Source organism: Bos indicus x Bos taurus, chromosome 26, assembly GCF_003369695.1.
Source record: "Bos indicus x Bos taurus breed Angus x Brahman F1 hybrid chromosome 26, Bos_hybrid_MaternalHap_v2.0, whole genome shotgun sequence".
NCBI lineage: Eukaryota > Metazoa > Chordata > Mammalia > Artiodactyla > Bovidae > Bos > Bos indicus x Bos taurus.
In genome coordinates, this window is record NC_040101.1 from 36,108,869 (window position 1) to 36,124,782 (window position 15,914).

Consider the following 15,914-nt stretch of genomic DNA (forward strand, 5'->3'; position numbering starts at 1 on the left):
GATACTGTTGTGGTAATTCAGGTGTGAGGTGATAAGTCTTGGACTAAGACAGCAGCAGTGCAAAGGATGAAGAATTCATGAGACAGTAAGAAGACAAAGCACTCTAAGACTTACTGTTGGAACAGAAACTGCTTCAAGATCTGAGGAACTAGAACAATGAAGGCCTCACTGGAACATAAGATTATTTTTGAGACATTAGATTTGATGTGACAGTATCAAAGAGATAAATAGTTTGAAACCTGAGTCTAAATCACAACTGGCTAGAGGTCAGTCTCTTTAATAAATACATTTTGATGCACATGGATTAAAAAAAGAAACAAGTTATATTAACTAAGCATATGCTACAATCATTAAAACCAAAATATAGTTTTCTTTCATATTAATTTTATTAGTAATTATAAAATAGAAGCAGTTTATGAAAATAGTTTCCTTTTCAAGATATAGGAACTGATGTCTTTGCAAAATATACACACCCACAATTGTTACAATACATATCCTTGTATATAACTCGGACATTATAAAAGTGTTTAAGAATCACACCCTGTAAAAGTCAGGAGAAGAAACATTTTCTCCAACTTTGGTCATATATTGTGACATTCAAGCACTTAAACCACTTTGTTGAAATGTACAGGCCCAGAGGGATGTAACTTTCAAGGTCTCATAGGTTCTTTTATTGTGCAAGGCAGAGAACCAGGAGAGGCATCCCTAAGAGTTTATTAACCTTAGATATCTCAAGCAGTGGTTTATTTTCCATACTTTACCGTGGAAATAAAGGAGGGATAAATAAGACCATGGAAACCCATCTTGGGCAGGTCCCCTCCCTAGCATCCCTAACCATGGAGTATGTCTCCTACAAGAGGATTTCTAACCTTTGAGCCTTAAAAAGCTCCAAGTCTATAATTATCTAACATACTTGCAAAATGATGGTTCTGCAACTTTAAACTTGAATACTGCAGAATAGGCTAAAGTTATAATAATAGTGTGACTCTCCTAAATAGACTTCATTTAGGATTTGTCTGGTGGGAAGCATTTGGGAAGATCAGCAAGCCAAAAATTTCCTCCGGGAACTACTGGAAAAGATCGTTTCTCACCATGGCATAAACCTTGGAAGCCAAGTTCTTTCTTACTTTGGCAGATTTATGATGAAACAATGGGAAAGAGCCTATAAGCATTCAAATCTGTAGGCTTAAAATAACAGATGCTAGGTCTGATACAGTAAGAGCTGAAGCCCCACCAATAAAGGGTTCACTGTGACAAAGAACCATTAGTATGTACTCTCTATTTCCTGATTAACCTCTCAAGTTCTCCTAAATATTACATTCTCTCTTTAACTACAGAATACTGGCCTGATGAAATTCCAGACATAAAATGTGTTGTTTGAACTCATGAGGATAGTATCATGGTTCAGCACTGACACTTAAGATCATACTGATATACTAGAATTTAACAGTGATTTTTTTTTTCAAGAAATTACAAAACTCAATTAATTGTGGATTCACAGGTCTTTACATTTAATATATAACATGAAGCATTATTATATAAAATCCCATAAGGGAAAAAGACTATAAAAATAAGTTTACTAGGATTACTATATTTTAAAAAGTAATTTAAAAAATATACTCCGAAGTCCCTTAAGTATTTGGTTTAGAAAGTAAGAGAGGTATCTTAATAGGGTGAACCATAAGGAACTATGGTTTTTGTAATGTGAAAAGGTAAAATCTCATCAGTTTCCTATGGTTAAAGTGAATAAAACCCTGAGAAAATTTTATTTGGCATCACACCATAAATTCAAAGAAAATTTATAGAAAATCACATTTCTATTATAGGGAAAACACTTCAGAATGGAAATGTGCATACTGGTCATGCCAAGATTTCTTTCTTATGATTTTTAAACACCTAAAATCTTTTAAGGTTAAGAAAAATTTAGGGGTGTTTCAAAAAAAAAACACCGGACAATTATAATTACAGAATGTAGCTACAGTTGCTAATGCCACTAAAACAGAAAACTATTAGCCAGATTTGGTGATGGGAAGATTTTTTTTTTAAGTTTATGCATAAAAGTTTTAGCATTAAAGTGAAAAGGCACAAATACGGGTTAAAAGAATGACAATTGTTTATAAAAGCCTTGAAAATAAGGCTAATTCATTTGTTTTATTAATACCATTAAGTAGGCACCTACTCCAAGTTTCAGCTTTGGCCTCCTAAATGGGATTACATTTCAAATGAATTCTCAGCATAAGACTAACTATATAGCAGCATTATTATCAGTAAGTTTTTCAGCCTCTACACTGCTGAAAGAGAATCTAAAAGTTTCCTCCCATCTATATCCCATCAATACCAAAAATACACTTCTAAAAATTACATAATTTATACTTAGAGTCAAAAATTGTGCAGTTTTTCTTCAACGAATGATGTATCCTCTTACCAACGCCTACCAATGCCACCCCAACAACAACAAAAAGCCAAAACCAAAAATAATTGACCAAAGAAATCACTGCTACACCCAACTGACTGGCTTATTCTCAACTAATTAAAGATGATACTTTATAAAACGTATTAAATATAATCAATGAAGTAAATGCAGATTTTCCAGGTGTGTGTGTGTCCACTATGTGTCTAAACTGGGTGACGGTGTACTTTTAAAAAATACACATTTCGGCAGTGATGCTTTATTTGGTACTCTGGCACCATTTACGAATGGCTGCTCCAGTGTTACTGGCTATGACGCATAGGGAGCCACCCACTGTCCACCATGATGGCATGTCATTAAAGAAAATAATCTGAAAGATAAAAGCAAAGACCACGTCCATGGTCCTCATTAATGCTACTGGCCCTGCCTTTTCTATCTGAAGGGCTTTTGCCAGAAACATCTGACCTCCCAAACCAAACATCCCAATTAGTATGAGAAATAGCCTGTCCAACCCACAGTGCGGAAGACGCCATTCTCCTAAAATAGAAAGGACAATGACACACTCGATGAGGCCAAAGATTACATAATACCAAATGCTCAATATGTAGTCCACAGATGTCCCTATTTTTCTGAGGATAACCAGAGTCATGGCAGCTAACACAGCGTGCGCAAGGGCCACCAAAGCGCCCTTCACGTGAACTGAATAGTCTTTATCCGCCTCCACGACTTCAGAACCGAACAAAAATGGTGGCCTCACGATCAGTATCACTCCAGTGATGGTGAAGGCAGTGAAGAGGGCGTCCCAGGGGCTGTATTTTTCCTTGAGAAATATGCAAGCAATTATAGAGGTGAACACCGGGCAGCTAAAGGAGATAACTGTGGCATCTGCGAGAGACGTCAGCTGGTAGGCATAGTACAAAAGGATCATGGCGTTAGAACCAAGGACTCCTCTGAGGAGCAGGTAGATTCGTTGACCTTTGGGGCCTATAAACCCAGTTCTGTAAATTCAAAGGAACGAATGAATATTAAATGGACTTGACATTTGTTTTCAAATTACATTCTTAAACATTATCTTAAAAGTCTTTACTTTCAAAAACAAGGAAATGGTATATTAATTATGTCTACACTATTATAATATACCTTTTACAAAGTGTTTCCTAAGTATAACTAATGACATCAAAGTGTTCACAGTACAAGCAAAAATAAGACATAAATAGTATAATTATAATTCAGCAAATATAGTATTTTCCCTATGTATTGATATATGCTTGTAAAAAAAGACAAAAAGGAAAATATACTGAAATGTTCATTGTGGTTATACCTTAAACAGGTGGACTCATAGGTAATTTTTCTTCTTTATATTTATTTTCTCCAAACTTTTTACAATGAAAAAGTGTTATTTTTATAATAGGTACAATTTCATTATTTAGCTGCCCTATATAAGAAAACTTGGGAATGCAAGTGTGCATTTGCAGTCTTAATGAGTTTCTTCTGTTAAAGCTGAAGCAATGCTAAAGTTTATTTTAGCTACTGAGTATGAGACAACTTTTCACTGTTCTCCTTAGGAAAAGAGTTAAAATACACTGGAAAAGAAACTGTAGCATCTGCATAAGTATAGTAACTGCTGCTCAAATGCTTTTTAATTAAATATTTACAAAGCAGGGCACTGTGTAAGTTCCTGCCTAGGTGCGGCTCACTGGTCTGTTACAGAGCTGGCCTTTTTAGAACAGCATCTAGGCTTGATAGAGGGACCCCTGGGTCTCTGGAGTTAGAAATGAAAAGTGTAGTCACCTTTGATCCATACTTTGAGAAGCTGAGTTTTTTCCATGATAGTGAAACGTAAAAGGGGTCAAAAGAGATTAGTGTAAGAATGTAAGAAAATTTTCCTAAGTGCCTTCCTCCCAGTACTTTTTTTTTTTTTTCTCCCAGTACTTTTATTCCAAAATGGAGAGCATGATTGTATTCACATCAATGGTCTGTTGCCACCCTTCAACATTCCTTAAGTCGTACCCACCATCAGTTCCTAAAATACTGTGACTTGTCCACACCAACACGGGAATTTCTGACAATATTTTTGCTCTTACTGGATTTTCACCTTTTTCACCAAAAACTTGGGATAAGGAGTGAAACAATTCTAAATAAATCTGTGCTGAGTGATAGATACAAGGAGACTTCGGTAGCAAGTGACTGAAACTTTTAATTTGGAGTTAAAGCATCTTTACCCAAAGAGACAAAGAGGCAAACTGCCACCAGGAACCCAACAGCCCCTCTTCCCAGGTGTCTAAGTACACAGGGGTGTGCAGAGGTTATAACAGCATGGGTGAGCCATAATTTTAACCTGGGGAGGGTGTGTGGATGGGGTCCACGTGGAAGGGGAAGAGAGGCTGGCCGGGGAGAAGACAGTAAGGATGGGGAATACAGTTTTCATATAGGGTAGAGGACAAAGGGTATTATTCCCTCCAGTTTGCAGATGAGGACACTGAACAAGAAAGGAGTTAAAAAGGCCTTTCTCAGAGAGTCAGCTGATGTGGCAAACTTCACTGCTGTCTTACTTTAAGAAATTGCCACAGTCACCTTGACCTTTAGCAACTACCACCCCGCACAGTCAGCAGTCATCAACATGAAGGAAGACCCTTCACCAGTGAAAAGATTAGGACTTGCTGAAGGCTCAGATGATGGTCAGCATTTTTTGGCAATAAAGTAATTATTTAAATTTGTTTTTTTTACAAAAAGCCTTTCTTAAGCTCTCCTTACATCTTTCCCATGGCACCCTAGTGGGAAGATCGAAATATTATTATTGTAACTTTCTGTCTGCCCTGTTTGGAGAACAGCCTGTTATACTTAAAGAAACCTCTGACACCAGGAGACACTACTATTTCCTCTCGTTTACTTTTCTCTTCCAAATACTAGTTATGCCAAAGGAAAGAGGGAGGGTGGTACAAGATGGGGGGAATTGTACAAGGAAAGCATTGTTCTCAAAATAGGGGCTGGTGAATAACTGAATCTCTTTCCCCTCCTTTATTGGGCATGTGGTTTGTGCTTATGAGAGCAACTTCTATGGGTGGATCCTTGTGACTTTTCATTAATCTGAGCCAAAGGGTATGAGGACTGGTAAATCTATGAGAGTGATAAAGCAGATGCTGGAGAGTAGATGATTCAAGCAGGTCAAAAGATTTACAAACATTTATTAATACTTTCTACTTGACAGGTAAGAAATACTTACTTTCTGTATATTATGCAAGGGATAATGATTAGCATTTGGAACACACATCGGAAAGCACTAATTTCTACAGCGTGGATGTCTTGCACTTTTTTAACAAATAAGGAGCCCACTGAGAAAAGGAACGCAGACAGTAATGTGTAAAACAAGCCAAGTCCAGGACAGGGTGCTTTCTTCTCAGCTTCTGAAAAAGATTAAATTCTGATTAGTCCTTGCTTCCAAGTTTTATCACTTTTACTTAGATACTGAGAAAAATGGAATGACATTGATGACTAACAGGACACAAATATTACCTCCTAAATAATATCCATTCTCTGGGCCTGAACCATTTTCCCCACCAAGAATAGAGAACCACAGGCAAAGGGCAACAATTTAAGCCTACATTTTTAACTGCAGTTCACGCTATAAAATGGATTTCTCTGGCTCACTGAAGACTCGTCCCTCACTTGTAAGTCAAAAAAAAGTACAAGCTTACCAAGATGGTGAAAGAAATCTTTAAGAAATGTTTATCAAGATGGCGAGAGAAAAATGCTTCCAAGTGATATTTTATATCATCTCCTTGGTGAACTCAGCTTTAGACAGAACGTGTTCTTTTCTGGAAAACAGGTCCGAACTGTGTGATGTGGCTACTTGTTGATTATGTGGCTTCCCCCACAAGCCTGTGAGCTCCTCTAGGGCTGAGAGCTCAGTTGCGTGTTCAGGCCTGGCCCATGGAAGACACTGAATAAATATTTGCTGAAGGAAATAATGTGAGAAAACCTAGCGGGTTTTTTAAATAATATAAGATGCATAGTCTAACACCACAGGCAAAAGCATAATCTGAGAAGGCTCTCTGTTTAGTTATTTTGAACAGCTGGCGCTAGTGGTAAAGAATCTGCCTGCCAATGCAGGAGACATAAGAGACAAGGGTTCGATCCCTGGGTCAGGAAGATCTCTTGGAGGCGGGCATGGCAACCCATTCCAGTACTGTTGCCTGGAGAATCCCATGGACAGAGGAGCCTGGTGGTCTACAGTCCATAGGGTCATGAAGAGTCAGTCATGACTGAAGCGACTTAGCACACATGCAAGCAGATATTTAAGTTTTCATGATTTACAACTTATTTTCCATTTAGAACACAACTTTTTGACAGCAGGAGCTAGGTTATTTATCCCTCTGACCCCAAAGTGCTTAAAGTTTTTAAAAAAGAAGAAAAAGAACTGCCATCTAATTCTTGGCTTGATCTTAACCAGGAAACTTCTGTTCCCTCCGGGGCATCAAGTATTCAATCCATTAATGAAGGTCATTAGGAGCAGCCACTGCCTCTGTCTTATACAGCTGTCTAAGAGAGGAGTAAGGAGTAGAATGCGCTTTCAATCTCATCTTGGCCATTCAGAGGAGAGCAAAATACAACAGGGTAAGCAGAGAACTCCTTAAAAGATAGGCCACACACTGAAGAATAGTTTTTTAAAAAACTAACGCACAAAAAACCAAGGAGAAAATAGGATGGAAATACAGTACGGCCCTTGTTAGTTAGGAGCATAGCAGAGGTGAAGGATGTGTAGGCAAATGTAGTAAAGCAAGATTATCATTCCAATCTAGGAATTTACAGTGGGCTACTCAGCCATAAACCAGTACTGCACAATGTTTGTTTGTTTGTCTTAATGCCCTTTTCTGATAAACACAAACATCAGTTAATACATTTCAACATCCACATGTTAACTAGATACTTTTGCCCATAGTGATAAACAATTTGCAAAGTGGGACCAAACTATGATGATGCACAGTCCTCCTGGGCGTACATTACAGCCTGACCTTTGTAGTAAAAGACGCCATTCTGGTCAGAGGCCTCCGCCTTTTCCTGTTCAAGGTGTACAGCTGAAGGGAATGACCTGGAGCTAGCAGTCACCATGTAATAGGTTATCTGTTATAAATACCAGAATCCTCCATTCTATTCTATATCTGTGTGCTCAGATACTGCAGGAACCAAACTGTACATATCCACTCAGTCCATGAGAAGGAAGCTTTAGAAGGTTAAGCACCACAAAGTACATGTCTTAGAGCCTTAGAGGTCAGCTTCTGAAATTTCAGAATTCAGGTCCAAATAAAATAGTTTTTCTAAGAAGAAACCTAATCCTTACAGAGAACCTATACCCTCAGACAGAACAGAACAGAGTGGGAAGATCAAGGACAGAAAACATCTTGGTCTGTATTTCAAGGATCTTCTCCAACCTAAACTTTTAAAATTTTCTCAAGGAATATTTTAACTTATGATATTTTAACTCTTTTAAAACTTTAAGTTTCAAGGCCTGGCTGAACTTGATTATTTGTTGTGAGGCTGAGGACTGGCAAACTTCAGTCTCTTACAGAACAATAATTTCAGTTCTGTCAAAGGAAATGAACAAGAGAGCAGCATAATCCAAAGAGGCATTTGCTTACGTATATGCTTCCGCGATCATACTCCATGCAAGCGTATCTAATAATCTGGTAACTCTAAATAATTCAACTTAAGTGGCAACAGTGTAATTTCCTGAGTCGGAAGAAAACGGAAAAGTTGCTCAATTTCTCTATCCTCTGCTTTAAACTGGTGATTCACTACCCAGTTGGGATTTAGAATCAACTTAGGAACTTTTAAAGCTCCCAGCCCAGCCCTACCTGAGACCCACTGAAACAGGATCTTGGGCATTGTAAAAAGCTCTGCTGGTTTCAGGGCCACTGCTACCCTAAGGAACTCACTTCTTCCAGGAGAATGAGAGGCACAGACTTAAGACAACTTCTCCTTGCTTCAGTCTAAGACTCACACTGCCCCTCATGAAAATAAACAGATGTCTTAGGATAGCTATATGCTGTCTGTGAAGGTTATCCAAGAATGTAAGAAAAATGGGTAACAGTTTCAGCCTCAACTTGAAAATGAACTTTCTTGAGATAAGCAGTTGGGTTAAGAAGCTAAAATGATGCTGTCACAAAGTTCAGTGACCACAGTACAGAAGTTTAAAGTGTTTCTGTGGCACTCCCTTTTTTGGAATATTACCTGGTTACCTTATAATAAGTATTTCTAAGTCTTATTAATAGCAACTTTCTTTGAAATTAAAAGACTCCCTCAAGATTCTTAGGTGCAATTGCTTACATAGGTTTTGCCACATGCTGCCTGAAATATTCCTCTTCGATTCACAAACAGGGAAATCACTTAAGAGCTTGCAAGGACTAACTCAGCAGTCCATCAGAACAACATTCAGGCCTAGGATATTAAGGCAAGAATCTGACCTCTTCAAAGCTGCATCTCTGGTCCACTCAGCTGAAGGGAACCCCTACATAAATAATGAGAAGCCTGATCATTTCTTTTAGCATTTAGGATGAAACTGGAGCAAGAACCATCTCCCTGGGGTTTGTCTCTCTATAAAGTTTGTGAACTTTGTGAGTCTTGAGAAAGTGCACACAGATGGGAACAGTGGGGTTGGCTAAACAGCAGGGAAATTCCAGGTCACACTAGGGAGGTGACCTAGAGGATGAGGTGGTGCGGGCTGTGTAACTTTGTCCTGAAAGAAGATTTGCCTTTCTTTTTTCTTGGAAGAAGCTGCTTCAATTGGGTGGTGAAGATCAAGGAGGAATGTGCCTGGGGCTGGGAGAAAGGGACCTGGGCTGGGTCTCTAGCAAACTGGTATCCTATGCCTGGTGCTGCCCAGACCTGTGGAGTGTCTTTTCCAAACATGCCAGATCTTCGGAGAAAAAGCAAACCGAACAAAATCTTGCCAGAGCCCTCACTTTCCAGGGCCTCGGTTTCATCATTTGTGGAAGGAAGACATTGACAGTGTCCCTGGCCTTGTAGGTGGCTCGTGAACCTCTTACCCAGGTTATGTGAGACTGTGCTTTTGTCTCATTTTGCCTCAGTTGCTAAAAATTCCTTGTAACTCAAAAAAGGTTAAGAACCAGTGGTCCCACTCAACTTTGCCTTCCCAAGAGTCTTAAGGCTGAGACAAACATTTTTTTCTAGACTCGATGCTTTTCAGCTTCCTCTTCGAGGAACACCGTTTAACATCGAGATCAGTTTTCTTGGTTGGCTTCCTCCCAACCTCAGCCCGCTTCGTGATGGCCTTTCTCGCTGACCCCCAACCTCCGGCAGGGCGCACCGAACGGCAATCGGACTCCACGATCCTGCCCGCAACACTTTAATTATAGGAACAGTTTCAGAAACCCAAATGGGTTCCAAACCAATCAGAAACTTTCTCCGGTCTTTCCGCCGACTGGGACGCAGGGGGCTTCTTCTTTCCAGCCCGCACCCCCGCCCGCAGGTGACAGCGCGAGGGTGTTCCAGAGCTTCCAGCAGGGTGGGAAGGAGAGGCGCGGTCCACCATGAGCAGCCCCCCGCCCGCGGCTGCGGGGATTCCCACCCACTGGCGCCCTCTTGGTTCCCCCATGGGCGAGACCCGCGCCAGGGTCCGCGCCCCGCACTCACCCTGCTGGGCACGCGAGCCGCACGGCGAGGAAGGGCACTGCCAACACCCTCCGGGGCCGGGCGTCTCCACTACCTCGGCAGCCGCCGGCTCCTGCCTGGAGCTCGGGGTCCGGATGTCCATCAGCGGCAGCCCGGAGTCCTGCCGCTTAGCGGCCCCAGTATCATCCAGGGGCCGCATCGCCCGCCCGCGCTCTCTCCGCGGCCACAGCGGCGTCTGTAGCCTGCCGCCGCGGCTCTGCTGTTCTGCTCTTCCGGCCCGCGGCAATCCGGTTACTGCGCATGTGCGCGAGGGCCCTCCCCTCTCCCCGAGCCGCACTCGTCCTCCGCTGCCCTCTCACCTTCAGCTTCCCTTGCGCGAGGCCGGCCGCCTCCAGGTTAGGCTGCGGTGCCCGGGGCAGAGCCGGAGGCGTCCACTCCTCTGCTGCGGTCCCGCTAGACTGGCCAGCGACTTGGAGTCATCCTTCCCACGGACGCTGGACCCCTTTCTGTCATTGCGAAGGGAGGCTGGGACCCCCGCGTGTCCTGTAACCTTCTCTTGGGGCGGCTGTTGGGGAGGTTAGAGCAGAGTGCATTTATTTTTCCCTGTGGCGCGGCATTCAGCAGTAGCAGCACACCCTGAAGACCTTGCCAAGCACTGTGCCTGTCTGAAGGATCATGGGTTTTTCCTCTTTTGTATAAGGCTTTGCCGCTTACCCAAGGAATGTCAAATTTTACTGGATTGGGGTTTTAAAAAAAATTAGCACGTAACTATGGGGGAAATGTATCTGTAAGACTGGGGCAGAACCCATTTGTTTGTTGTTGCTTTTTGTAACTGTAGGCATTCATTGTTGATCTTGTCTTTGTCTTTCCGTCTGTCCATTTCTCTTCCTTCTTCTTTTCCTCCCTCCTCCCTCCTTTCTTTCCTTCCTATTGTTATTTGGTTAGGGGAAAAAAAATTCCAACAACCTGATGTAACTGCACCTGGTAAAATCAGAGATTTATGTCATTTGGCCCCAGGATTCACTAATAGCCTCTATGCTGCTGCTGCTGCTAAGTCGCTTCAGTCGTGTCCGACTCTGTGTGACCCCATAGACAGCAGCCCACCAGGCTCCCCCGTCCCTGGGATTCTCCAGGCAAGGACACTGGAGTGGGTTGCCATTTCCTTCTCCAATGCATGAAAGTGGAAAGTGAAAGTGAAGTCGCTCAGTCGTGTCTGACTCTTAGCGACCCCATGGACTGCAGCCTACCAGGCTCCTCCATCCATGGGATTTTCCAGGCAAGAGTACTGGAGTGGGGTGCCATTGCCTTCTCCGAATAGCCTCTATATGTTTCCATAATTCTTTTTTCATCTCTTTGCTTGCTTCAAATGTGAAAAAGAGAGTCTCTGGGCAAGGATGGAGCTGTCTAAACTGTTCTAGGTCCAAATGCAAGCTGGATGAGGTTTGTCTTTACTTAGATATTTGCACAAAGTGGTCCACAGCTGAACAATATTGAACTTGAAATCAGCAGGAGTCCTGATTCTGTCACTGAGTGTGTGACCTCGGACAGTTCACTACTGTGCTGCCTGAAGTCAGCCTTGGCTGCTTCATTTAATTAACAGAGATAAAATATTTCCCTTCCTACTTTGCAGAGTTGTTGTGCACCTGAAGTGCAGTGATGGGGGCAAAAGCACCATGTCACCCGAAAAGCATTTTACTGGGAAAGCGAGGTGTATTTTTAAGTAGGGCAAACATATAATTTATCCTCCACACTGGGACTTTTTTTTTTAGAGTAAAAACGGGAGCTCATTTAAAAATTATGCAGGGCAGTAGGCATAAACTGGTACTGCCCTAGGCACACTGGGACAAATGACCATCTGAATTCTGAGTTAACATATCCTTTTGCCTTGTTCTAAGAATAACTCAAGACTGCTTACAACTGATTTATTGGTGGTGGTGGGAGATGTTTTGGTGGGGAAATTATAGGAAAGGGTGATGAGAGTGGTAGCTCATGATTATGAAGGAAGAACCAAGAACCTTCTCCAAACATGCAAAAATCAAGTGCAGTGTCACAGTTGCATTCTGAGATTTAAATGTGCGGAACATGTGAAGAGCCCTTGAGATGTTGTGACTTAACGAGAAATATGTATTTGGCCACATTCAGATGACCAAAATGTATTTCTCACATATATATGATCTTCAACCTGAGTTCCTGGCTCATAGTTCTCAAAATCCTTGGAATTTCCTGAGCAGTAAGAGCGATAAGAGCATCTTTTGTTATAGTTTTTGTTCTCTTGTCCTCACTTCTTAAAATGGCTTCTGTGCCTTATAGGTGAAACATATGCCTTGTTATTCAGAACAGGCTTCTTTCCTCCACTACTGAGTTTGTGTTAATTTTTTTTTAAAAAAAGCACCTAAGGATGGGGGCTTGTTACCAAGGGAACCAACCCTGAGATTAAAGGATTGACACTTTTGGTCCTACCCTCACTCTTCACTCTCCACCTCCAGGGAGGTGGGTAGGAACTAGCGGCTGGAGATTGAGTTCAGTCATCAATGGCCAGTGATTTTCATCAATTAAGCCTATAATGAAGCCTTCATAAAAGCCCAAGATAAGGGATTCAGAGAGCTTCTGGGTGGGTGAATATGTGGAGATGCTGGGAGAGTGATGTGGCCAGAGAGGGCATGGAAACTCAGCATCCTTTCCCTGTACCTTGCCCTGCGCATCTGTTCTACCTGGTTGTTCCTAGTTATATCTTTTTATAATAAACTGGTGATCCAGTAAGTAAAAAGTTTCTCTTGGTTTTGTGAACTGCTCTAGCAAATTAATCAAACCTGAGAAGGGGGTTGTGGAAATCTCTGATTTATAGCCAGTTAGTCAGAGGAACAGGTAACAATATGGACTTACAACTAGGAAGTCCAAGAAAGGGGGACTTTGGAACCTCTAGTTTATAGCAGATTGGTCAGAAGCACAGGTGATCATGTGGGCTTGTGATTGGCATCTGAAGGCATGGGGGCGGTCTTTTAGGACAGAATCTTTTACCTGTGAAATTAACAGGTTTATAGTGTTGTGTTGTTGTTTTGTTGCTTCAGTTGTGTCTGACTCTATGACCCCACTGACTGTAGCCTGTCAGGCTCCTCTGTCCATAGGATTCTCCAGGCAAAAATACTGGAGTGAGTTGCCAATTCCTCCTCCAGGGGATCTTCCCAACCCAGGGATTAAACCCCTGTCTCTTGAGTCTCCTGCATTGGCAGGTGGATTCTTTACCACGGAGTCAATTTAGAATTGAGCTAAATTGTAGGACACCAAGCTGGTGTCTAGAGAACTGTGAACCACTGCGGCATTGGATTCAGGAACCCATTTAGTCTTCCTCTGAAAATGGTGAAGATGGTGGTTAAGAAGCGGAAGGAAGAGAGAACTGGATGAGTTGAGCAAGAAGTACCTTAACTACTTCAGTTTGATCACCATCCTCAAAAAGGGAGAAGAGAAAGGACTTCCCTGGTGGTACAGTGGTTAAGAGTTCACCTGCCAATGCAGTGGATTCGATCCCTGGTCCAGGAAAATCTCAATGCCATGGGGCAACTAAACCCATGTACCACAACTACTGAACCCGTGCTCTAGAGCCCAGGAGCCACAACTACTGAAGCCCACAAGCCCTACAGCCTGGGATCTGCAGCAAGAGAAGCCACTGCAATGAGAAGCCTGTGCATTTAAAAAAAAAAACTGAGAAGAGAAAAAAAGAAAATATGTGCCACACCAGCGTTGACTAAGATAACAAAAGGGTACTGGAATGATTTTGATCTTGGAGTGTATTCATTTAACTTGCTTTCCTTCTGTTGCTGCCCTTGATACATGTATGATATCAGTACAGTCATTCTTATTTGTTGAATAAACAAGGGCCATGCAAACTTAAAAAGCTACTGGTAAGAAAAGTATAGATCAGACTAGAAGTAAGAAGACATGGCTCTGTTGCAGTCCCACTCAGCAGAGGCTTAGAGTGGTTAAGTTCTTTTTTGAACATTGTTATTTCAAGGCTCTGTGACACTAATATTAAGCTGGGCAAAGATGGATTTCCTGTATAATATGAAGGGTGGGGCAGAAATCCTGACTGTAGCAGAAACTAACTTAGCCCATTGCAGTGGTCTCGGTGAAATTTTTGACCTCAAGGCAGAGGAGGCAAGGAGGAAGGATTGATTTTGAGTTAGCTAAAAGATGGAATGGACAGGATTAGTTGAACAGATGTGGAAGACCATTGCTTCCTTTTGCAGAGTCATGCAGTGTTCCAACTGAAACTCCTCTGCTTCTGAAGAAATTCAATCCTCTAGTGAAAACAGGAACTCTTGACATGATGCCAGCTAGCCACAGTGACTGTGGCACACATATAGCTCTAGTGTCAAGAAAAAGAAGGAAGATGAAAGTGAGAGGTGAGTTCTAGCTGTCCCATTATTAATAACAAGTTAGAGTCCACAATCCTCATGATCCCAGTGGTGGCAAACAGAGACCTCCAGGAACTGCAGAAGATCAACTCCTGAATTCCACCATGTTTTACATGTCAGGGATGTTCTTAAGTGAGACATGTGTAAGTCAGGAGCTTTTTCCTGGTATGTCTAGCTGATGCACACCAGCCTGGTATATGGGTACTGATTTGTATATACTCAGAAAAATTGAAAGCAAGGTATTGAATAGATGTTTGTACACCAATGTTCATAACAGTATTATTCATAATAGCCGAAGAGGGAAACAACCCACAGAACATCAGTGGATGAATGGATAAAGAAAACGTGGTCTATACATAAAATGGAATATTATTCAGGCTTAAAAAAGGAAGGGAATTCTTTCCATGCTACATGGATGAACCTTGAAAACATTATGCTAATTGAAATAAGTCAAACCTAAAAGGAAAACTACTGTATGATTCCACTTATATTCGGGGCCTAGAATAGTCAAATTTATTGAGACATAAAATAGAATGGTAGTTGCCAGGAACTGAGGGGAGGAGGGAATGGGGAGTTATGATTTAATGGGTAAAGAGTGTCAGTTTGGGATGATGAAAGAGTCCTGTGATGGATCATGGTGTTTGTTGTACAGCAATGTGAATTCACTTAATGCCACTGAACTGTATACTTAAAAATGGTTAAAATGATAAATTTTATATTATGTATATTTACAACTATTTTAGAGAGTTAACAGTATGACAGGAAAAACCCTTCTGAGGGTGTGCAATAGACAGCTAAAAAAAAAAAAAAAAACAGCAATGTAAATCCAAAGTTAAAGCAAATCTAGGTCTACATACAAATTGAGGGATGCAAGATATTTTCCCCAACATGGCCATCCCCTCTCTTAAGTTCTGGCTCATAGTTATACAGAGGTAATAATGCATTTAAAAAAGGAAATAATAGGACTTCCCTGGTGGTCCAGTGGTTATCCTCCTGCCAGTGCAGGGGACATCGGTTCCATCCCTGGTCTGGGCAGATCCCACATGCTACCGGGCAACTAAGCCTGTGCACCACAACTACTGAAGCGCCTGTGCTCTGCAACAAGAAGCCGCCATGATGAGAAGTCTGTGCATGGCAACTAGAGGGTAGCCGCAACTAGAGAAAGCCAGCGTGCGGCAGTGAAGACCCAGCATGGCCAAAAATAATAAATAAATAAATATTTTTTAAAGAAAGAAATAACAGGAGGAAGAGCAGCATCATGGTATTGCATGTTCCAGGCTTCTGAAACTTTTCCATCTAAGTGTCCCTCACAGCTAAGAAGTGTGAGCTTTGATCTCTAATTTCTGGACACAGAGTTTAAAGCCCTCATCAGAAATGGGAAGTTTAGTTTCTTTGAAGTTCGGCGTCCCAACTTCAAAATTTGTCAGTGTTCCATTCTATTCCCTAATATATTTATGTTGATC

General features: G+C 41.6%; 1 protein-coding gene across 2 annotated transcripts; it reads right to left on the reverse strand.

Moving 5' to 3' along the window:
* Nucleotides 1–364: 364 nt before the first annotated feature.
* SLC35G1 (solute carrier family 35 member G1) lies at nt 365–10,334 on the reverse strand. 2 transcript variants are annotated; one of them, XM_027528780.1, is made up of 3 exons: nt 10,061–10,334; nt 5,634–5,811; nt 365–3,408 (listed from the first exon to the last, which is right to left on the reverse strand). In XM_027528780.1, the coding sequence occupies exons 1-3, from the start codon at nt 10,236–10,238 to the stop codon at nt 2,670–2,672; spliced, it is 1,095 nt and encodes a 364-aa protein (XP_027384581.1). In that variant the 5' UTR covers nt 10,239–10,334; the 3' UTR covers nt 365–2,669. The 2 variants fall into 2 exon arrangements, with proteins under 2 accessions (XP_027384581.1, XP_027384580.1); XM_027528779.1 differs by having other exon boundaries at nt 5,634–5,814; nt 10,061–10,332.
* Nucleotides 10,335–15,914: the final 5,580 nt, after the last annotated feature.